The following is a 23456-nucleotide window of genomic DNA, read 5'->3' as shown; positions in this document are numbered from 1 at the left end:
TAACTCCTAAACTCCTAAGCCATCCCAGTCGCACCGCATACAAATGACCACTTACGCTGCAGGCAAAACCCCGAGTAACTCTTGGCAGGCCCAATTGGGGATCTATAGTCCCATTTCCACGACCCCCTTTTTTTTCCCCTTCGACTCTAGCTATACGAGTAGCTCCGTAGAAACTGTCTCGCTTTCAACCAGTCATCCAGGATCCGCTGTCCAAGATATGACGTCGGACGTATTACCATAATTAACCAGTCGCGCTATCCATTGGCGACGATGACACCGATCCCAAACGCGCTGATCATCAGGGGAAAAGGCTCTTGTCCCACATTCACGCCTGGGCTTATATTATATGTGAGAGTCGCGAGTACATACTGTAGAAGCAACCGGCGATATTACGAGTACGAGAGAAAAATAATATCCGTTTCGAAACGCACGGGAGACCGGGCGTATCGCTGTTTACACCTACGGAGTCTAGGTCAGGTACGGAGTGCACACAGTCTGCAGCACGCAGCACGCAGCATGCAGTACTTCGGTGCGTTTCTAGCCTCTCATTCGTCGATGCCGTCCGTACCCTAACTAATGAGGCACGATACAGTGGGACTGGTGCTTTGGACAGATGTAGGACTGGATGTAGAATCTAGCGATTGCATCCTCCACCCAGGGGGTATTGCAGTACGGCTACTCGCTACATGCCACATTGTTGTAACTTCTAATCTGCCAGTTCTTACAGGGTGCATTCAGTTACTCCTTGCCTGGACATTGTATCAGCCGTGTCGCATTGAGATCCGAATTGTGGGCCGGAGATGACTTCCCCCTTGCCGCTGAGATTCTGGGATTCTTCCACCATGACGGATCATTGGAAGTGAAGAAATCCATTAGTCAAGCGAATGGGAGGACCGGGCAAGGACAAAGGGAAAGGAAAGGGCAAAGAAATAAATTTAGAAATCAATTGACTCCGTAGGGCAAAAGTGAGGAAGGCGGAACGAATCACGGAACCCCGGCGATAAACTATTCAACGGCCCTTGAAATTCGAGCAGAACAGGAAGTAAAATGACGATCATCCAATAGCTGCTGAATGGAGTATGAAATTTCTGAGTAAATGAATCGCACGCTTTCCCTCCGCTGGAGAACCTGAGGTGCTTAAAACGGGGCACACAGAAATGGTCTCCATAGCGCTCGCGGGATGGCGTCAGACCCAAGATTACTTGCCGCTGAGAACCTGGCGCCGAGCAATCGGATAGACCGACCAGGAAAATGTCTTAGACATGACAGTCCCGGAGAGATATAAAAAGAAAGCGTCATGCGAGGGGGGTGGAAATGTAAAAGTTTGGGGCCTTTGGGCCCATTATTCTCTTAAGGCCGTGACTTCCCGAGGTTTAGTCGCAAGGGCAAAAGAAAGGACCCAAGGACACAAGTGAAGAGTTAGCGCAACATGATGGAGTTTAGGAATTGTTTAGTGCCTCTAGTCTGGGCAAGTGGAGCAACTAGAAAGGACGTTTTACTCTTCTGGATTGGTAGCCGATGAAAATGTCGATGGCCCATTCCCGGCGGGAAGAACATCTCCAAGTAGAAAAGCGATCGACCGCCTTTCGTTCTTCTCCGCCTTTTCCCGCGCCACACCTCTTCTCCATTCTGCCGGTCTTACCCAGCCTCAGGCGCGACTGAGCCACACCCATTATCGGTCATCGGCCGAAAATGCGATCCAATTGCATCGGCTGCTTTGCTATCCATCTTGCTATTTCCCGGTGGACACTGACCGCAACCAACCCTTGATTATTGCCGCTCTCAACAGAGAGCATTCCTCGTCTGCCGATTTACCCTGCGTGGATCCAGATTCCAGTTCCTGCCAATCGGTCCTCCTACCCCCCCGATCTATCTGACATCATTGTCTCATTCTTCCATTCGGAGTCGATCTCATCCGCGATCAACCTAGCCTAGCACTTTTCCCTCCGCGCTGGAGCCCACGCCACCATCATGTCAGCAGCAAAATGGTTGAAGATGCTCGGAGCGTGAGTCATCCTGTTCAACCCAAGAGCACATTCCACATGAGATCTCAGCTAACCGCCACCGCCGTCCAGCGGAGCCCTCATTTGCGTCGGCGGCCCGGCATTCGTGCAATCGATCCGACCTTCCGACGAGGAACTGTTCAAGCGCTATAACCCCGAGTTGCAGAAGCGGAGTCTGGAGGAAGGAGATCGCCGAGCGCAGGAATTCGACGATTACGTGAACCGGTTGAAGCAGTGGTCAAAGTCGGATAAATCGAGTATGTTTTGTCCTTCCCGCCTGTTCCCCTCGGGGCTATCGAGTTGAGATGGATGAATGAGCTCGGTGGCCTGGTCTGGTCTGATTACACGCGACTAACAGCATGTCCTCGATGATGAATAGTTTGGTACGCGGCGATAGAACAACAAGAGCAGAAACGCAACGACGTCTCGGCCCAACAAAGCCAAGCGAAAGAGGAGGCCAAGACACAGCGCGAGGAAATGCGGAAGGAACTGCTCGGTGAGAAATAGAGCGAATGATCTCGATCTCTTGACAACAGCAGCAACATCTACGGGATACGATACCAGCTGAATTTGTCGTCGCATATGATCCATCTATATCTGTATTTATATCGATCGCATGAAAGTGGGCTTCTGGGCACCATCACCCGCTCGTTCCGGTGCTACTTAGCCATTGTATAAGGAGCAGCAGGTGAACAATTCTAGCTGGAGTTTGGGATTGGTGCATTCTATATTTGTATTATTATCTCCCTATGAAATGTGATTGGATGAGCGAATGATTATATTGATGTTTTTGTTGTGACATGGAAGGAACCGAATGTGCTAATTAGCCCGTTGGGTATCCTATGCCCTGCATTGAAGTTCAATTGGAAGCCGACGTAGATTAGCATAACTATCGATTCGGAAGCCCATGTATTTCCAAGATTTTTATAGATCACCCTTTTAAACAACCCAACACCAATATGTAAAGAGTCCATAAAATCACGAAAGAAACGAAATCAGACAGCCATAAAATAAACCGCAGACATAGCCATTATGACAATAACAGCCGTCAAGATACCCGCGCCCACCCGATCCCCTGTCGAAATAACCCGCTCATGAATCCCCACCGAGTCCTCATCCGACTTCCCCGTCCCGGCATCCGGATCCCCTTCACTAATCCCGCCCGTGTTCGCAGTAACCCTCTTATCGACGTAGTCAACCAGATGACCCTGAAAGATCTCCAGTGCGGCCATTTGTTCGCCAACGCCCGTGCTGCCGTCGAACGTCTCGTTGTGATTCCACCGCAGCCCGCACGCATTATTCGGCCCGCTGCATTGCAAGGCGGCTGCTTCGGCTGACGCGCGGAGCTTAGGCATGAGTAGGTCTTTTGTGAAGGGGGCGATCTGGATGGTGTGGGACATCCAGCGGGAGAGGTAGGCTTTGAAGGACCGTTGGTCGACGTTGCATTTGCCGTTCGGTTCGCAGGCGACTTCGCTCATGATGTTGCCTGTGGGGAAGAAGATGTTGAGCCCGCGGATGATGTTCTCGACGCGGGTTTTCCAGATGTCGGAGCGGTCAGTCTGTTATTGTGTAGTGTCAGCTATAGGTACCTAGCCAGCTATATGATAGGTAAGAGGATGGTGTAGACATGGATGTTTATTGACGCCGCGGAACTCACAAAGTGATACATATGAGCTGCTCCGAGAAGGAACAAGCCCGCATTGTAGGTCCATCGAATATGGTTCAGATCCGTACAGTTATGATTATCGTCCGTGCCATCGTAGAACTCCCAAGTATTGCTGATCAAGCCGACATCGTAGACCCAATCCCACGTCTTCTCCGCCCACTCCGCATACATCTTATTCCCCGTATACACGGCCAATCGAGCAGCGAGGTTGAAGAAGCATCCATTTGAAACAGTATTCTTATAATTGTATCCATTGTTGAACGAGAAAACCTGCCACTTCAGCCCTCCGTTGCAGCTTTTATTATCCCAGCGAGGATACTGCGTGTTGAAAACTGCCTGGGCCAGCGCAAGCCACTGCGGTTTGTCCTTGGGCGGGTTTGGAAACTTCACCTCTGCGGCCGCCATCGCTGCAAGGCCCCAGAAGGCTTGATCGTCGTTTCCCAGCGTCCGGGTTTGATTGGGCTCCATGTAGTTGTTCTCGGGTCCGACTTGGTGTAGGAGGGCCTGCGTGGTGATGTCGTTCCATTGTGAATCTCCCGTATAGTACCAGTACTCGACCATAGCGTTGAACATGGCGCCGGTTTCCCACCAGTAGTAAGGGTCTGGGAGGTTACCGGGGACATCCCCTGGCTTGTAGCCGGTGTAGTATTGCAGCATTCCCGATGCCGCTGTTTTGGCGGCCTTTCTGATGGATTCTAGACGCTGATGTAAGTAGTTCGTCCAAGAAATAGTTACCACTGGAAGTTAGGGTACAGTAAATCTCACCTTGGTTTTCTAGATCAAGGCTGATAGATGCCTGCACCATCTGAGCCCCTAGTAATATCATTGATACGAAAAGTGTACCCCATGAGCGGGACATTCTTATGCCGCGCTGCATACTGACTGAATGACCTCAAGTTGGATAGCCCGTAAGAAATATGAAGATATAAAAAAGATTATGCTCTTTTAAGATTTATCGAGCATAACAAGTAGGTATCGATAAAGAGGGAGGGAACAGAGAATCGATGTAAGATGTAAATAAAAGTGATGGAACGTGCGAAACGAAGGCGTAGAATAGATATGGTAAGGCGCCTCTGGCATAAGACTCGGAACGATAGTGATTATTTGGATGTAATTGAAGGTCAATATCAAGAAAGTAGGGCAGCTCAGCAAGGAAAACGAGTGGTAATTGGTACAAGACCAATCAGACAAAAGGCAAAGATGAAATAGACCTAGAGAGGTCGAGACGTCTCTTCACTGTAGCCGCAAGAGGGGATATACGCCTATATCGAAATTCCCTGTTTTAACGTAGTCGCAGCTCCTGGGGCAAAAGAGAACAAGCCAGGGAAAAGAAACATAGAGTTAGGCAGACATAGGGGCCCTTGTAGCTTTTATTCTTTGTACAGAAGAAGTACTGGAAAGCTCCAAGAAAACGCAAGCGCTTGGAGCGACGCCAAGGGAGCCATGATTAAAGAGACCCGTACCAATCAACCACCCTGGTCAGCTCATTCACGGTTCTTGGCGGCCAAAGAAATCGAGAAGTATACAGGCCAAGAGCCTTAGCATTGGCAGCGGAACCATCGGAGGTTTGCGAGGGAATAGACTGGGGAAGCTTAGAAAGTAAACCCCTTGTTCGATCGCCTTGTGTAAAAGGCTCATCATTTCCCACCCTGATCCATTTCTAAAGCCGACATATAACAAATGCGAGTTACTTCAAGGGGTAGGATTTTGGTAGACTGCAGCGATATATTCTTCGCTGGCATGCAAAACCAAATTTGAAAAACCACAGAACGAAAGGATGAGAAATGTGCTTGTACAATAAGGAGAGCCCCTCCTGAGGGGTCAGCGATCAAAATTCAGTTTTCATTACGAGAGCAGAGTTTTCAGAAAGGAGGCAGTGAAGAGGAAGCTACCCTTGGCAAACGCCATGTAGTCTTAGGCTTCAAAATAGTTCTTTTTGCGGAGATCATGCATTCTGCTTGGGGGTTAACGTCCTGCTGCCTTAACGCTGGCAAGTCTTGGTATAATCCCATTGCGATGGGTAATTTGGGTTGAGTATATTCCATCGGTCTGCATCTGCTAAGATGACAAAATCACAGCTGTTAGTGGTAGAATACTGTTATGAGAGCACGTCAGGATGTCTGCACGGCGGCTGTGATATATATCTGAGTATGCAGGTTGATCCACATGATTCTATACGCCTACACCGTCTCTTCATATCAAAGATGAGTTGTGAACTGGCATTAAGGAATTATAGGAACAGAGAACAGGCCCAGAGGACCGATTCAACGGACGAGGAAAGACTGTTATCCTAGGAGTCAAAAGAAGGGTAGTTAGTTAACTTAGAAGTCAGATGTAGATGACTAAACCATACACAAAAATAGACGGACCCTGTCAGTTCTGTAGGATCCACGATCGAGCGGGATGATCTCAGGGATTGGTCGCTCCCCGACTCCAACTGCAGAGGAGCCACACGGCTTCACGTGGCAATTGCCCTGTAGGTGCGATTACGACAGGGAAAATCCGTCTGAATTCCTAAGGGCTGGAGACCTGCCCTCTGCCCTGCACAGCCTCTTGAGATCCGGTGGTCCCTTGAGCCACGCCAACGCACTAGCTGGTCTGGCAATTGGCCTCGGCGAATGGTGCCTAACAGAACAGATGTTATTACTATTATTATGCTTTCTTCCGAGCTATCGGGGCAACTTCTGTTTGTGTGCGTGTCGTAGATGGGTCTATCGTAGTCATATTTGAACCGGTCAGAAAGAATGATGACTTTGTTGCAGAGTTCTTTGGACCGTCAACAACGGAAAAGTAGGCCTTGTAGGACTCTAGAATTGACTGTACCGGGCCGCCTTTCTTTGTTTCATTTATAGCCTCCCCTTTGATTGGTTTCACGACGAAAATAGCTGCCTGGGCGTGGCTTTCCCAATCCTGAGTGGCTAGGGTCACGTGTTGCCTCCCCGACCGAACCGAGACGGGCTGTTACGCTCCAAAGGCGGGCGGCGATTCATCACACCTTGTCAGCTTCACCCCAGCCTGCACCTCACCGTCTCCCTTTCGCATCCCGTCATCTATCCACCCTTTAAGAATCCGGAAACTCCTCTTACGTCTCTCCTGGCCCGCTTTCGCTCGCCCTTTTAAGCCTCGCCCTCTTGTCCCTCCCCCTTTTCCACTCCCCTGCGAGAGCAAAAGTTAGCGGTATCCGTGTCATTCAACCAGGCCGTCTGGTGATCTACCAGGCCCTACGATTTTATTTCACCTAAATCTCTCGACGAATCCATCATGTCCGAACAACCCTACGACCCTTATATTCCTTCCGGCTCCAACGGGGCCCCCGCTAGTGCCGCGCAGAATGGCGATCCTAGGACCCGGGAAATTGACAAAGTAAGTGAAGATTCTCAATGACTTCATCCACAATATCGCGCAAGATGTATTCCTAGGTGGACTACGAGCGATCTCGCTGTTATGCAGGTCCTCCAGTCTGCCCGTGGGCCCATATGGTCGCGCATCATGGCTTGGAATGACCCGGGAAGATCTCCAATTGCCAGAGATGTTGTGGACTTCTAGAAAGAGACAGATGATAAGAACCCAGCCGGCTGACTCTATCTATTACTAGAAAATCCAAGAAACTGTCGACACGATGCGTTCGAATATCTTCAAGGTCTCGGAGCGTGGTGAACGTCTGGATTCGCTGCAGGACAAGACCGATAACTTGGCCACATCAGCCCAAGGTTTCCGCCGAGGAGCCAACCGCGTGCGGAAGCAAATGTGGTGGAAAGATATGAAAATGCGCGTTTGCTTGGTCATCTGCGTCATCATCTTGCTGGTGGTGATTATCGTTCCTGTTGGTATGTTTTGATGCTCCCCGAGATAACCCCTCCGTCCTCTGAAGGAACGCGATCAGAAGCGCTAACCAGCTCTCTCTCTCTCTCTCTTCTGCAGTTGTCAAAACCACCTAAGTCCTGCGCGCAGCGACTATCACGATCCTCTTGGGAATGGATGTTTTTTGCAACTGGTTCCTCTCTGACGAGATTGCGAAGCTTGATTTCAGCCTTTAATACCTTACGTCTTTTTTTCTTCGGGTTCCCAGCCCGCCTTGGTTTTCACGATTAAAGAAAGTCTTGTCTCTATACGCCATGGACGTTACGAGCCGATTCGAGATTGCGATGAGGCTGTGTCACACGATTCGTCGACGGTGAAGATGTAAATGATACTCCGGTGCTCCCCTGTGTTTGAGTACGCTCTTGTGTCTTTTTTTTATGTTCTTTCCTATGTCTTTCCTTAGCCTCGAACTCTAATGAATTTTTTTTTTAAAAAAACCGTTTATCACTTTCCTTGCGTAGATCGTAGCTGTTTGAATAGAAAGAAATGGAGAAAGAGAAATGAAAAGAAGATGTTGATAATGTGTCTCCATTGTCGGAGAGACCTCCCGATGGATGGCGTTACATCTTGAGTAGAGTAACATCCTCAAGACCGTAAGTAGGGTAGCGCTACAAGAACGGACCGGACTATAAATCTTTTTTAGGTAGTCCATGCCGAGCTACCATTACGGCATGAAGAGGAGTGGACCGTCCAGGTCCTTAGGGGAAATAAAGAGGAGACATTCTCATTAGCTAAAAGATCAGATAACGAAGGACCAATGCACTACGAAATGACATCTGAGGATTATATCGGGGCCAGGATCCATCCGAAACAGGCTGGGCGAACGATTATTCGTCAAGGAGGGGGGCACGGTAGGCCATTAAGAGGACGAAGCGAGATCTGATAATCCCGGGATTGTGAGAATGTGGAAATCGTCGAGGACGATCTGCTGGATACGGTGGTGAAGAGGGTCTTCCAGTCTTTTTCTGTTACGTGAAGCGAGTCGAGGACGGAGGAAAAGAGGGGACCGGCAGGGTTTTTTTAAGTAGACGGTGCGGAAAGTGTTGAAGTCACGTCGTGGGCGAGGCCCATTTCCGGCTCCGAAAGTCGCAGCCAAGCCTTCAAGGCGTCAAGGCTTCAAGGCCAATTCAGGCACAGTTTGGCAAGTGCACGTTTTGCCCCCGCTCGCCGCCTGCCCTCGCCTCTTTTCCCTGCTTCCCCTCGCAATTCCTTCTTCCCGACGTATTTCTCCAATTCTGCCCGACCGCGAGACTGGTCTCCTGTTAATCCCTCACCGCAACTGCTGCCTGAACGTATCCAACGCAGTCTTCTTTTTGGGAGCTCCCAACCGCGGAAGTTGACGCGAGGGGGAGGAGACGAACCACAAAAAACCGCGCAAGAGTGTCGTGGGCGGTGACGCTGCGAACGACCGAACTAGTACCAGCCGCTAGTGAGTAGTCTACCCAGCTCACCCACCTTATGACTCCGAGGCGTCTCCGATAATCAATCTTTGGGAGGACCAAACTCTTTGGGGCGCGGCAATTCGGTCAACCCGCAACCTCCACACACTTTTTTCCCTCGCTTTACTCTTATTACTCACTCTTGGCCTCCTCCTCCTTCCCACCAACCCTTTGATATTCTTTCTCCTTGCTCTCTACTCACCACCTTCTTCACTCCTTCCAGACTTCTTGTTCAAGTAGCTGCGAAAGCTGCCGCATGCTGGCTGGCAAGATGTTCTCCCTTCGTACCGCAGTGCGGAGAGCTTCCACCAGCAAGCCCCTCCGAGCGCTCTCCGCACCGCACGCCGTTTCTCCTGCGAGACTCGCCTCTGCTCGTCACTCCCTGAAGGCCTCTGCCGTGCCGTTGCTGCAGGGTCGCCACTATTCCCGTGCCGCGGATCCCCAACTCTCGTCGACCCGGTCCACCGTTGTCCAGTTGCTGAGTAACATCGGTTCCAAGCGTGAAGTCCAGCAGTACCTCTCGCACTTCACCTCCGTCTCCTCCCAACAGTTTGCCGTCATCAAGGTTGGCGGTGCCATCATCACTGAACACCTTCACACTCTTTCGTCCGCCCTCGCGTTCCTCAACCATGTCGGACTCTACCCCATCGTCGTTCACGGTGCCGGGCCCCAGCTGAATCGCATGCTGGAGGAGGCCGGCGTGGAGCCACAATTCGAGGATGGTATCCGGGTTACCGACGGCAAGACCCTGGCTCTCGCCCGCAAGCTGTTTTTGGAGGAGAACCTGAAACTGATCGAGGAATTGGAGCGCATGGGTGTGCGCGCCCGCCCTATCACCGCTGGTGTTTTCTCGGCCGACTATCTTGACAAGGAACGATACAACCTCGTCGGTAAGATTAACGGAGTGAACAAGACTCCAATTGAGTCCGCAATTGAGGCGGGCTGTCTCCCCATTCTAACTTCCATGGCCGAAACCCCCGATGGCCAGATTCTCAACGTCAACGCGGATGTGGCCGCAGGTGAGCTGGCCCGCTCCCTCCAGCCCCTCAAGATTGTCTACCTTGCCGAGAAGGGTGGACTTTTCAACGGCGACACCGGCGAGAAGATCTCCGCGATCAACCTGGACGAGGAATATGAGCATCTGATGAGCCAGTGGTGGGTGCGCCATGGCACCCGCCTGAAGATCAAGGAGATGAAGGATCTTCTCAGCGACCTTCCTCGTACCTCCAGCGTTGCGATCATCCACCCCGCCGATTTGCAGAAGGAGCTCTTCACTGATTCCGGTGCCGGTACCCTGATCCGCCGTGGTAACAAGGTGCACACCAAAACTTCTCTCTACGAGTTCGAGGATCTGGAAAAGCTGAAGGATGTCTTGGTTCGTGACCGAGAGGGTCTGGATGCCCGGGCTACAGTCGACCGCTATGTCGAGGGACTCCAGGAGCGCGACTTCAAGGTCTACTACGACGAGCCTATGGAGGCTTTGGCCGTGGTCCTGCCTCCCCAGAAGGATGCCGTTACTTCTCTGGCCCACCTGGCCACCTTCACCATTACCAAGTCGGGATGGTTGACCAATGTGGCTGACAACGTTTTTGCGTCCATCAAGAAGGATTTCCCCAAGCTGGTGTGGACGGTTAAGGAGGACGATGAGAACCTGACCTGGTTCTTTGACAAGGCCGACGGTAGCCTCAGCCGTGAGGGCGAAGTTCTCTTCTGGTATGGCATCGAGAGCGGTGATGAAGTCAAGCAGCTGGTCCAGGAGTTCAACCAGAATGGCCGTCAGATGTTCGGTGACATCAACCTCGAATCGCGACTGCACCGGGCCGCCCAGGCTGCCACCAACATTGGCAAGGGATTCGGCGCTAGCGGTGCTTCGACTGAACAGCGCCGTGCCTTCTCGACCGGTAACGCACTGCGTACTGCTCGCTCTGCCCGCCCTACCGTGCCCGTGACTACCGTTCGCACTTATGCTACGACGAATCCCAACCCTCCTCTGGGCGAGAAGAACATGTCCAACACCCAGCCCTCTAAGGTTGCTCTTATTGGTGCCCGGGGATACACCGGCCAGAATCTCATCAAACTCATAAATGCCCACCCTCACCTGGATCTGCGCCACGTTTCGTCTCGCGAGCTGGCCGGCAAGAAGTTGGAAGATTATGACAAGCGCGAGATCATCTACGAAAACCTGAGCCCCGAAGACGTCAAGCGCATGTCGGAAAATGGCGACGTTGACTGCTGGGTGATGGCCCTGCCCAACGGCATCTGTGCGCCCTTCGTCAACGCCGTGAACCAAGGCTCTGAGAAGGGCAACGTCATTGTTGATCTGAGTGCTGACTACCGATTCGACCCCAACTGGACCTACGGACTTCCCGAGCTGGTCAGCCGCTCCACCATTGCTCAGGCCACTCGCATTGCCAACCCCGGCTGCTACGCCACCGCGGCCCAGATTGGAATTGCTCCTCTTGTTTCCTTCCTCGGTGGCCAGCCCACTACTTTCGGCGTCTCTGGATACTCGGGAGCTGGTACCAAGCCAAGCCCTAAGAACGATGTCGAGTTCCTTACCAATAACATCGTCCCCTACAGCTTGACTGGTCACATCCACGAAAAAGAGATCAGCGCTCAACTCGGAACCAGCGTTGCCTTTATCCCTCACGTTGCGGTCTGGTTCCAGGGCATCTCCGTAAGCATTCTATCTCGTGTTGTCTTTGCCCAAATAAACTAATTATCTCTTTTTGTAGCACACCATCAGCATTCCCCTGAATCAAAAAATGACCTCTCGTGATATCCGCAACCTTTACCAGGAACGTTACGCCGGCGAGAAGCTTGTCAAGATTACCGGCGAACCCCCTCTTGTTAAGGACATTGCCGGTCGTCACGGCGTCGAAGTCGGCGGCTTCGGCGTTAACAAGGATGGCGATCGGGTTGTTATTTGTGCCACCATTGACAACTTGTTGAAGGGCGCAGCTACTCAGTGTCTGCGTAAGTCTTCTACCTGGTACTTTTCCAATGCATCGCGCTAACAATTCTCTAGAAAACATGAACCTGGCCCTCGGATACAGCGAGTATGAGGGAATTCCCCTGGATTAAAGTATTGCGTTTCGGTAGAAAACGCACCACGTATAACTGACTGTCGAAGGGTACGTGTATGAAGAATTGGGGCCTGTTTGTTTTTCTTTAAACCGAAGAAGCATTGTTAGGTACCCGTATCCTGAGTACCCTTTTCTCTTTATCTTTTCTGCGTGTCTCATACCCCGTGTGCATCTCAGCCAGTTGCTATGGGTTGGACATGATCTCCAAGAGGGTCGCCTCTTTGCATCCATTTTCATAGTCAACCTTGCCATGTCTCTATCCTATTTATATCTATCTATCACCTTCACTTGGATTCTCAGTCTATAGAACCCTATCTGCTGTCTGCAAATGTTTGATTCTCTTTTATTGTTCTAGTCTTTCGGCCTGCGTTTAATGGGAGCCTTTTCTATATCTCGTTGGCCAATGTTATTTTCGGCGCTGTGAGCTGCAGAACATAGAGGGAGGAATCGAAAAGCTTTCTTTACCTGTGTACTTTTGTTCTTGGGATATACTAGTCTTTGTTGCATCTTTGCAATGCGCTCATTTGAGGCTTTTTGACTCACAGGGTTTCTTACGTAAATAATTCTTGCCAGGGCGAAATGTCAGTACTGTAGTAATTTTGAGAGTAGGATGCTTCCCGACACCGAGGGTTAAAGATGTTTGTCTTTGGTTTGTCTGGCAATTGGTGGCCTTCCTAAACAGACACTGCCCCGGACCCTCTCTCAGCTCACTTCCCACGAAATACCTTCAACACCGACCAGTCTTTACATTTCCCTTTTCATCCTTGCAATTTAGTCTTTCACCCCTACACTTGGAGATCTTTCATATCCATCAATCTTACCCATTCCTCGGACTTCTTTTCTATACAAGCCCCCAGTCTGTCGAAGTCTCGGCCTCTCTCCCCCAATCGACACATTTATCAAATTAAGATACCGATTTGGGTCTGAGACTTGGATGACTGGTTTTCGCTTCTCCTTGAATCGCTTGACCTGACCCCATGTATCTTACCCTCTCGTCCTCGCGTTAGTTGAGTGTTCAAGTTGTGAGTGACGAGACAAGACGGTCCACGACTGCGCTTAGACCGAGAATAAGACAGCCAAAATGTTTTACAGTCACGAAAGTAGGTCCAGACTCGCTCCTTGCATATTGTATCATTTTATAGCAGAGAAAATATCGATGCATGGGCCACTAAACTTGCTGTTTCCAACAGTACTCACCTCTCCCGAACACGGTGTCGCTACGATATGGTGAGTGATCCTCCACAACCTAGGAGTTGTTATCTAACAATAGACCGTTTGTTGCATAGGCTGGTCGCAACGCTAGGACCAAGATCCATTACGAAGAAGCTCAACAGAAAAGCGATACTGGACGTTGACGTTCCTAAAGCCTGCAACGTCATCATGGACCCTGCGGCGCCAATGGCATTGAGACTTCAAGGAAATTTGCTGTAGGTGACATTCTCACCAGGTTGGATGGATTCGGGGTTACGGATGCTAACTCTTGTGTCTCAGATATGGCGTTTCAAAGGTGTACAATCAGCAATGCGGCTATGCACTGATGGACGTCCAGACGATGCATGATAGAATGAAAGTGATGTTGCGAGTTGTACCGGGGGGAGGACTGGATCCATTAGCTGGCAAGGCTAGGTAAATGGTTTTCGTTACCTTCTTCTGATTACCTTTTTCGGTGCGACAGTATTCTCAAACAATAGTTTCTCCCTAGACCAGATCAACTGATCCTTCCTTACGATCCCTCATTTGCGCCCGAAAATGACATTCCCGGAATGGATATCGATCTATCGAAATGGATAATTGCGTTTGACGCAGAGACAAATCAGGACTCCGATCTCGAGTGGCCCAGAACTCCAGACCTCAGCCAGTCCGCTATCTCGCGCAACACCAGCCTGCAGCTCAGCTTTTCCTCCGCGGATATAATGATGGGAGATCTGGTGAGATTTGGCTCGGAGACTGATGTGGGCTCTGTGCAACGAAGCACAGACTTTGCGAGACTTGCGGTCTCTGCCCTTGGTGAAGAACAAGGGATCCTGCTTCAACCTGACTTTGAGTTTGATGAAGATGGAAATATCGTTGAGCTGGGAGGACCTCATCTCCGAGGTGAAGTTAGACAGCAGAGTGAACGCAGGTTGGAAACACCTACAATCGTTGCACAGGGAGATATCACAGTGGATGATATCTTTGGTGATGATCAAGTTAGTATCTGGACTTTTACACTGGAAGTTATCTAACAAGACGCTGTGCTAGCTCATGAACATGAACGACGATATAGTCCTCAATCTCGAAGACCGAGCTCATACCCCAGAAGCAGATATTCGGCAATCTATCGAGCACCAGACTGCAGCCGAAGGAAGAGACGAAATGGATATCCGTCCAGATGCAGCTGAGGCCACAATGCGCCAGCCACGACGACGACCCATTCAACTGATACCTCTAGACTCTTCGACTGTGTTGCAAAATACCGAGCTAGTAAACCAGATGGATAAATACTTGCACAACATGGCTTCTGCTTTGGAGCAGCGCCAGCAGAACCAGATTTCCCTCCAGGCCAAGGAAAACGCAGCCTTCTGGGTTTTCGGTAAGGGAATCGGCTCCGTCGGTATAGGTGTGGGTGTCACCCAGTTTGCCCACCCTCTGCAGCTTTTCTCGGGTGAAGAGCTATATGATAATTTAAGCCCTTTGGGTATGCCTAAGAAACGCAAACGTGGTCGTCCAGCAGGCAAAAATGGCGATGTGGAATCGGAATCACGCCGCGTGCGCGCAAGAGAAGAGCTCGAAGAGCAAGTTGGTCGTGGTGACGATGATGGCGTTATTAACTGGCAAGAGGTCTGCGACCTACCACATAATATGGACCATCAACCCGTTACTAATAGATTTAATATCTATAGGAAGTTGAAATCGGCCGTCAAGCCTCAGTCATCCGTGAGGACAGCTCGATCATGCCCTGGAACATCACCGCATCTGTCCAAAGCTCCCACCACGGCTCCGTCACCGCGAACATCTTCCGCGGACTAGGAAGCGTCAGTGACTTTTCTTCCCACGGATTTGGCGAACCTTCAGGACTGGGACTACAACGGAGCCGTTTGACCAATGCCAGCCCCCTCGCCGGACGCGGCTATCCACCCGACATAGAAGGACTTCCTGGTTTCGGAGACAACGAGCTCGAAGACTTCGACCTGAGCCATTACCTCCAGACCGAACTCCACGCCGACGATTACGCAACTGCAATGCCCATGGACCTCGACACCACTGGCTCAAACAAAGGCAAGGAACCAATGAGAGACCCTCCCCTCCCTCTTCGAGAACGAATCATACAATCAAACCTGGATCAAGACAGCTTGAACTTCCTCGAATTCGTCATGAAGAAAATCGAGGACTTGAGTATGAAATCGACTGAAGAGGACCAGGTACAGGCAGACGCGGATCCATCCATCCAGTTGAAAGGCCTACCTTTTTCGACTCTGCTCCCGCATAGAAAAACCTCCCGTGCCGTCGCGACCCACGGCCTCGCACATACCCTTGCCCTCGCAACTAAGGGTATCCTTTCTGTTAGACAGGATGCTTGTACTGATCTGACCACCGAGGAGTACGGTGCTAAATACGATTATGGAGAGATATTCCTGCGACTGGCATAGAAGATGGGACTCTCAACAATCTCTGAGTCCTTACTACGATTTATTAACCTACACAACACAACACGATACCCTGCATGTGCGAGTACAACTTGACCAGATTTCGTTTTCTAAGGATTATTTCTACGCTATTTGCGGTATTTAATATGCTTATTATCCGCCCTTTATCCATTATCCATTAATTTATTAAACTCGGTCTATGACCTGCACCAACTAACAAAGCAAAAACGAACACAAGATTCTGTCAGAGTAAACAACATGGAAGTTTCTTTTCAGTGATTCATTTTCTTCTATTGGTCCTCTAATTCATGGGTGGCTTGATCTTTTCGTCTTTTCTGTTCTTTCATCTTTCTTATCTACGATAGCACTTGACGCTCGGTGCCCTTCTCATTCAATCTTTCCAATCTATCATGGTATCTCAGCGATGTGCCTCTATGTTTTCTAATTTCTGCTCCTATTCTCATATTTATCGCGGGCTCTTTCTTTTCACGGTCCCTTTCCTGTTACTTTGTCTTTTTTTTCTCTAATGTGTTGTATGCTACATTCTTACAAGATATAACGAAAAATGAATTACTGGACATATGTCCTCAAAAAGCTTCCTCGTATTCCGTATCCTATGAACATAGGTAAAAAGGTAAATGGTGGCAGGAGCAGCTTCAAATCCAACCACGTCATCGTGTACTTCCCAAGTATTTGGAAGACATGAAGGCTTCAAACTGCTCGAAGGGCAGACCTTGAAGAAAAGAGTTTCCATCAGGGATAGAAGTAACTAGACAGTGAAAACGGATAGAAGAAATGATGATAATCGAGGCATTCGTTGTTTATCTCCAGAGAGTTGGTTTCTCATAATCATATTATTTTATTGAGATCATCATTTGCAGCTGCCTCTTACATTGTACCTAATCATCATAGATGATTATTCTGTCACGGCCGCGGCTAAGCCACCAAACGATGGTTCCATGATCTGGTATCTTTTGCACATCGGATTCAGTGCTAGGTGCGCCACTTCGGAAGTCCTTAATGTACTCTCGTCCACCAACAGCACCGATCTGGACGTATAGAGGTGCCAGAACCTCCTGGCTATGATCACGATCACGATCACAATCCCGTCGCACCTGCCCTAATGATTCAACATGTCCATCGCTATAGGAAAGTAGAAGACCCAGACATGGATGATGAGGCTTTTCCATATCCCTGTATACTTGTATCTTCGCGAGACCTTGGAGATGCCTGTGTCATATACCAATAACGCACTACCGAGCCTTGACCAGGAGGGTCTGCTGGGGGTTCGAAGCGTGGACCCGTTTCCACAGGCGGTGACTCCATCAACCCGACCTGATGTTGGCTGTTGCAGGTCACTCCAAACTCAGAAATGTACCTTATGGCTGGATCTAATCTGCCATGAAAGATGAGATAGCACCATCGCCATCCTTGACCAACGGGTGATACTCGTATTTATGGATGGTATCGGCTCAGAATTGAGGCCCGAATGTAACGGTTCTCCCTAGTGACGTTCGGAGCTTGGGTGAGTTAGGCGTGGACCAGGAAAGGGAACGGAGGGAGAGGCAGAGCGACTTACTACCAAGATAGGGTCGGCGGTTACTACCTGGCAAACCTTGACTTTCCGGATCCAAGCCGCTTCGATAAATTCATGTCTGTTGAGAGGGCAATAGATCCAGTATTTGCGCATAATGCTCAACCGTCGATTTATCAAGTCGACGAACTGTCTATATGCTTTCAATGGGCCCGAAAACCCGTGGGATTCCAGCATTCCTACCATTGGCACAGCAGACAAGGATACCTCTAACGTGGGAGTCGATTTTTAGATAATCCAGGCGGGAATGTTGTAGGGCTTGGTCAAAATTCCATGGGTGAAACTCAGGCGGAATATAGATGGATTACTTGAGCCGAGTTCGATGCTCCTCATAAAAAGGCCCTGTTTATGTTAGTTTCTGTTCCTATAAACGCTAGGGGACCCATACACCAGACTCCACATAGACCTCTGAATCAGTGTCTCTTACGTCCAGAATCTCATACCATGGCGACCCATCCCGTGAGGGATTCGTTTGGTGATCAACGAATTGCATCCCACGTATACCAATACAGTCAACCGATAGAACATTTTTTCTGATATTATCAGGTAACTTGATATGGTATTGCTCGGGAATGCTTGTCGATTCGAGCGGTTTGTCGCTGAGCCGTGCCACATAAGATACCCCGCGGTATTCGATTTTGGACATCCACATCTCCGAATTCAACCTCACCTTCTGACTCTGTGCTCCACCGGTTTCTCTCAGAACTTCATTCAATCGACGCATCTCACCAAGAACAGTCAAGTACCAACAGGGGCTAATTGATTCAACGATCTCCATCAGTATTTCAGCGGGTAATCGCCCCAATAATTCTTGTATAAAGCCGTTTTGAAAGATTCCTCTCGTGTACTTGCTAAGGAGCCCTTCCGATACCGACATGCTGTCTCTATGCTCGGTATGTTGACAGTCATAAGCGGACCTGGTTGCATCGCCAAACCTTTGCAGATCTTCAGAGGTAGGCATCTTGGAGGGCTCGTAGCTCGTTTCGAGAACATCGTAGCACACTTCATGAAATACAACCCAGAGGTATGACGATTGGTGATCCTGACTCGTGTCTACCGACAGGTTAGACGAGCAAAAGGCTCTGAGAAAAAGAAAAAAAAAAAAAAAAAAATGGAAGTATCTAGAATACGTGATCTAACAGTTGTAGGTTCTCTGCATAGCACGCAGAAAGAACGTCGAAAGGTGGATATCTAGTTCAATAGGAACTCCTAGTCGGTGGGATTGAGCTGGCATCTCGGATAGCGACGTGATATGTGTGTGCGTGTTTTCTGTATGTGAGGGGAGGGGAGGGAGGTGGCGAGTAAATGTATGAAATGACTCTAGTGGGAAGCCAGCCACGGCTTTCACGCCCCGAAGGCAGGGGGCTTGATGTGGCGTATGTTGACGGCGGGTGAACACCCCAAAGTCGCCCGGGCCGCGTCCAATCCCGAAACGATTAAGGAGGAGTGATTGGACAACGTCAATTCCATGTATACAACACCTAATAATGATCGATATCTCCTCCGCGGCGGTCCTCTACATAGATTACACTACAGATTTAGTTCAGGACTCTAGCGAAATGAAAAATGATTTTCGCTCTAAATGAATGAAAATGGCGATCATCCAAGGCACATGCGGTCTAAACGTATAGATGGGTCTTCTTATTCGATCCCTAGATAGTTGATCAAGTAATTCAATCGATTTCTTCAATTTCCAGGCCTACTAACTCTGAAATCTCATATTCCTAGACCCTCAAATCACACTAAGAAAGACTAATTCAGCGTGGAGCCACGGTCTTAAGGAAGATGGGGTGATCCTTCATAATCCTCATGCATGTTGACACAAGCCTCCAACAGAGCCAGGATCGACTACGGAGCGGGGAAAGAAGGCTAAACGTACAACACAATAGGGTAGAATGATAGTTGGGTCTTTGTGATATTGTCTCTACCTCTCAGTGTTATATGGACATCAACGCTGCTACATATATGTACATGCGCGATTCGCTCCTACGACACTTCGCTGAGCCCGGTCCTTCCTGGCTCAACGCCTCCATCTCTTGCCATGCTAAACTGGCAAACATTTCGTAGACCATGGCCATGTGTTTTGTTTTGTTGGTGGAATTGAAATCATGTATCGAAGAATGAGTCGGGGGAATCAGCCAGCGCAGCCGCAGTTCCTTGTGTTGCCAACCGAACAGAACTATATATTGTAGGCGAGTGTTGGTTCTATAGATCGAGAATGTACCGAGTACCGAATATCCCCGTCACCGTCATTTTCGGGCCATACCATGTACGGAGTACGGTACACCGGGCAGTAATACCCGTCATTCCATCCAGTTTCAATCAATTCAATCCTAACGAACCAGAAAAACCGCCAGTACAGCTGAGTATCTCCTCTTATCTCCGTGCTGCAGCCTGCATCGAGTATTCTGTTGATCAACATCATACCAAGCTTGATCTTCGGGCACGCGACCGCTCAGCGACGTGGTGAACACTGAACACCGACCACTGAACACCTCGGTTTAGCCCCAACAGGCAGCCACAAAAACACGCGATCCCCGTGGCGGTGCTCCTGGGGTCTTGGATCGACAGAAACAAGTCCTCGTCAAATCACCAGATTCTCAGCCCTCCAGACCGAAACCGAAGAGACAGCTGAACCTGCTCGGTCAGCCCGACGGTGCCGGCCGGACGTGATACGACGAGGTGTTACTGCGTCGTTCGATACTCTTACGCCGTATAGAGTATTTGTATAACTCACTAGTAGGACATACCGGACAGCTGGTGGTACGGAGTATCGAGGGATACCTTACTGTTCGTTACCAGTGTTGAGAATTTGTACTAGATATGAACCTGGAGTATTTGCATATTGTCTGATCATATGGTTGCTGTAGAATATATCCAGTACTGCGTAGTGCACGATAGTTCGTCTCTGCCCCATCCCCGACGCTGAGAGGAAGAAAAATGAGGAATCCCAAATTTTTTTTTTTGGTGGAGGAGGAAGTGCCGCGTGACAAATTTAGACTTCCCTGACTGAGGCACCAAGGCTCGCGTCAGCCGAAATTACGTGTTTGGCATTCGTACCGTCTTACGGCCTCCTTCAGCAATGACACTCTGCCGGTCGGAGTACTGGTCGATGTCGACAGGACTCGACAGGACTCGAGAGGAAGAGAACAATAACATCCATCACGATTCCAGGAAGGAAAAAGGGGGGGGGGGGGGAAAGGAATTAACCAGTGACTACTCAGTCCACTGACGTGGTCCGCCTCAGCGTGCGGGAAGCAAATTACGCCGTGTGGTGTAAGGTTCCGTCCTGACGAGCTCGCGTAAGTTAACCGCCACCGTCTCGTCAGGTCTCCGTCTCGTCTCGTCTTTCTTCCCTTTTTCCCTCCCTCTTGCTCTCTTCCCCCGACTCTCTCTCTCCCTCTCTCCCTCTCACTCACTCTCCCCCCTGCAAAGTCCCTTCCATCCTCCTCCCATCGCCCTGCCGCCATCCGCGTGTGGCCATCTCGAATTACCTTCTTTCTCAACCCGGGTCTCCTTGAACGTCATCCACCATCGATTTATTCAATTCTTACGTCGTGAACATGGGTCGTACCGTCGACCAGGAAGTTCACGCGGCGTTCGTCGAGTTCCGCGCCAAGGAAGACGATAAGGTGCGTTGAGCTGGCCTACCCGTATTTCCCGTAATATTTCACCACACCCAAACATGAACTGACCGGTCCGTTCCTGCTGCTTTACAGTGTCTCTCCGTCCAGTGCATCTACTGCCAGCAGATACGCGCAAAGAACACTTCGCGTCAGAAGCAGCATCTACTCGAGTGTCCGGGTCTCCGCGGTCATACCAACCCTCCGGCTCCTCAGACCCAGACCACCCCGTCCGCCCCGAACGGTATCGCCGCCAACGGATTTCCTCCCACCCCCAATGGCACCGCGACTGCCGCTCCGGGCACCGGCCCCAGTGCCGCGGCCATGCAAACTCCCAACGGACCCATGATGTCGAACGGCGTGGCTCCCCACGCGACGCCCATGCAGACGCCGCTGCCAAACATGCCCGGGCGCGCCTCTTTGCCCACCTCCGGCCCCACGGGGGGCGCCCCCTCGTCCGCGTCCGCCTCGCAACAGGCCTCGCGCGCCACGCCCAAATCCAAGCCCAAGACCTCCACCTCCAGTCTCCCCGCTCCCCCATTGGACGACGTCCACGCGGCGTTTGTTGAGTTCCGTGCGAAGGAAGAAGATAAGGTAAGAACGACCGACACCCTCGATACCCCCCGAGGACGGTAATTTGACAGACGAACAGTGCCTGTCGGTGCAATGCATCTACTGCCAACAGGTTCGCGCGAAGAACACCAGCCGACAGCGTCAGCACCTTCTCGAGTGTCCCACCTACCTCAGCGTGATGAAAGATTCCATCCCCGCCAACAACCTCCTTCACACCTTCCCCGAGGGCGACGTGGCCCGCTCCCTGCAGATCCCCGCTCCGTCCCTCGAACTCGACTTCCGCATGAGCATCAAGATGAACCCTCGCGTTTCCGTCGGACAAAGTATTTGGGGTCAGAGGGATTGGGTGACGTTTATCGGTGGTCAATGGGCCGGTAGATGGGGCAAGGGCGTTATCTTGGTGAGTCCCCTTCCTTCCCTTCCAGTCCCGCGTCAAGAAAGGACCACCCTATGTGTCTACAAAGCGGACAACTGCTAAAACTGTCAACAGCCGGGAGGCCAGGACTCTCAGATCGTGACCAAGGAGTCCACCACTAGTCTGCGGGCCAGCTACATGCTTCAGACTTCCGACGAGCCGCCGGCGTATATCATTGTAAAGACCAGCGGATGGTTAACGGGTGCGAAAGACGTTCTGGACAAGGTTAATGACCCCAACGCGGCAGACGCTATTAATCCTAATACCTATAAGTACCGGGTAAACCTCTCTATGGAAACAGGTGATGAACGTTATGCATTCTTGAACACCTTAATGTGGATTGGCAGTGGCTGCCGCAGAGGCCATGAAGGTTGGTTATTCCCTGCTCAACTCACCGGATACTCGCATGATGCTAACCCCAAAGCAGTCATCTTCGATGCTTTCCGCGTCAATTGATCTGCTACGATATTGCAACTCTTTTGTCGGTTTTTGAGCGAGTAATCACTATTTTCGATTGGGGAAAATTTTTCTTTCTTAACATTTTCGTTCCATTGCCTCCTTTCTTTCCATCACTTCAGAATATGTTTGATGTATTCTCTGTTTCAAAGCCTCCGGTATGGATGTTCTTTTCTTTTCTCATCCTCTGTTTCTTATTCATGGGTCCGCTGAATGCCGTTCTATGGAACATATCCAGCACTTTTCATCCTGTTCCTTCTGATGACAGCACCTGTTTCCTTTGCATTCCATTACTTCTGTATGGTATAGTTTTCATCTCACATCTCATTCCAAGGTGCAAGACTGTTTCAAGCCTTGGCTCGAAGTTTTTCATTTTCTATTTCCTTTTCAGTTCATTTGGTCTCTCTTGTCTTAATTTGGTATTGCAGTGGAACCACGATCCAGGGGCCTTGTACCTTTATTTCTTCTCAAGAGTCGAGAATGTTAACATTGTGCTGGTTTTCGTCTGGTCAGGTATTCAATGATATATAAATTGCCCGGGTACCTTTGATACTAGGTAGGAAGTAGATATGACGGGTATGGGTCCTTGGTACGGTGATATGTGCAAATACTAGCCGGTAGGGAATATATAATCAGAAGCTCGGTGTAGGTAAAGGGAGAGGCTCGTCTATTAAAGAGCCAAAATAGGACATCAAGATAAAGTTATCCAGCTAATTTAGACCCATGTCTATAGTTATAATTGTTTGTCAGGAATGATGGTTACAGTACATGTTGCGGTAAACCCTGGAGATACTCAGAAGGTACTGGTAACTGGGTATTTTCTGGCAGGTCTCGGGCTGTATCACCATCCTTAGTAAGTATGTACCTACCTACATTATGGTATTAACAATTGATTTTAGTTATCTATTTAGCTCGAAAATTACTGATACTTGCTAAAAGTTTCCATCACATACTAAATATACTTAGATATCTAAGCGTACTTTTGAAACCTGGTAGGTATCCGTGTCTCTATACTGATGGTAGCTATGCCGGTGTTAGCTATATACGCCAGTAAACGGAAACCAAAATAAGCTACGGTAAGGGTAACGGTTAGGACCGTTAGGTTACCTTAGAT

The 23456-nt window shown here is 49.9% G+C and overlaps 6 protein-coding genes across 6 annotated transcripts; 5 read left to right on the top strand and 1 right to left on the bottom strand.

The window, feature by feature from the left end:
* Window positions 1–1971: 1971 nt before the first annotated feature.
* KD926_000051 (uncharacterized protein) lies at window positions 1972–2510 on the top strand (the record flags this gene model as incomplete). The annotated part of the gene is made up of 3 exons (XM_053103969.1): window positions 1972–2006; window positions 2076–2260; window positions 2383–2510. 3 exons carry the CDS (start codon window positions 1972–1974, stop codon window positions 2508–2510), a joined length of 348 nt encoding a protein of 115 aa, XP_052952691.1.
* Window positions 2511–2998: 488 nt separating this feature from the next.
* KD926_000050 (glycoside hydrolase family 76 protein) lies at window positions 2999–4495 on the bottom strand (the record flags this gene model as incomplete). Its single annotated transcript, XM_053103968.1, has 3 exons — window positions 2999–3562; window positions 3661–4364; window positions 4435–4495. 3 exons carry the CDS (start codon window positions 4493–4495, stop codon window positions 2999–3001), a joined length of 1329 nt encoding a protein of 442 aa, XP_052952690.1.
* Window positions 4496–6930: 2435 nt separating this feature from the next.
* KD926_000049 (SNAP receptor SNC2) lies at window positions 6931–7706 on the top strand (the record flags this gene model as incomplete). The annotated part of the gene is made up of 3 exons (XM_053103967.1): window positions 6931–7032; window positions 7265–7496; window positions 7621–7706. The coding sequence occupies 3 exons, from the start codon at window positions 6931–6933 to the stop codon at window positions 7704–7706; spliced, it is 420 nt and encodes a 139-aa protein (XP_052952689.1).
* Window positions 7707–9225: 1519 nt separating this feature from the next.
* argEF (bifunctional acetylglutamate kinase/N-acetyl-gamma-glutamyl-phosphate reductase) lies at window positions 9226–12053 on the top strand (the record flags this gene model as incomplete). The annotated part of the gene is made up of 3 exons (XM_053103966.1): window positions 9226–11646; window positions 11705–11945; window positions 11998–12053. The coding sequence occupies 3 exons, from the start codon at window positions 9226–9228 to the stop codon at window positions 12051–12053; spliced, it is 2718 nt and encodes a 905-aa protein (XP_052952688.1).
* Window positions 12054–13136: 1083 nt separating this feature from the next.
* Window positions 13137–15684, top strand: KD926_000047 (Rad21/Rec8 N terminal domain protein; the record flags this gene model as incomplete). Its single annotated transcript, XM_053103965.1, has 7 exons — window positions 13137–13155; window positions 13246–13282; window positions 13342–13482; window positions 13547–13681; window positions 13758–14244; window positions 14297–14875; window positions 14938–15684. 7 exons carry the CDS (start codon window positions 13137–13139, stop codon window positions 15682–15684), a joined length of 2145 nt encoding a protein of 714 aa, XP_052952687.1.
* A 5154-nt stretch (window positions 15685–20838) lies between these two features.
* On the top strand, window positions 20839–22342 carry KD926_000046 (uncharacterized protein; the record flags this gene model as incomplete). Its single annotated transcript, XM_053103964.1, has 4 exons — window positions 20839–20907; window positions 20995–21492; window positions 21551–21871; window positions 21962–22342. 4 exons carry the CDS (start codon window positions 20839–20841, stop codon window positions 22340–22342), a joined length of 1269 nt encoding a protein of 422 aa, XP_052952686.1.
* Between the last annotated feature and the right edge of the window lie 1114 nt (window positions 22343–23456).

Source organism: Aspergillus affinis (assembly GCF_023601865.1).
Source record: "Aspergillus affinis strain CMG 70 chromosome Unknown NODE_101_length_133790_cov_87_718023, whole genome shotgun sequence".
Taxonomy (NCBI): domain Eukaryota; kingdom Fungi; phylum Ascomycota; class Eurotiomycetes; order Eurotiales; family Aspergillaceae; genus Aspergillus; species Aspergillus affinis.
Note: the sequence above shows the minus strand (reverse complement) of the source record. Positions and strands in the feature narration are given on the sequence as shown.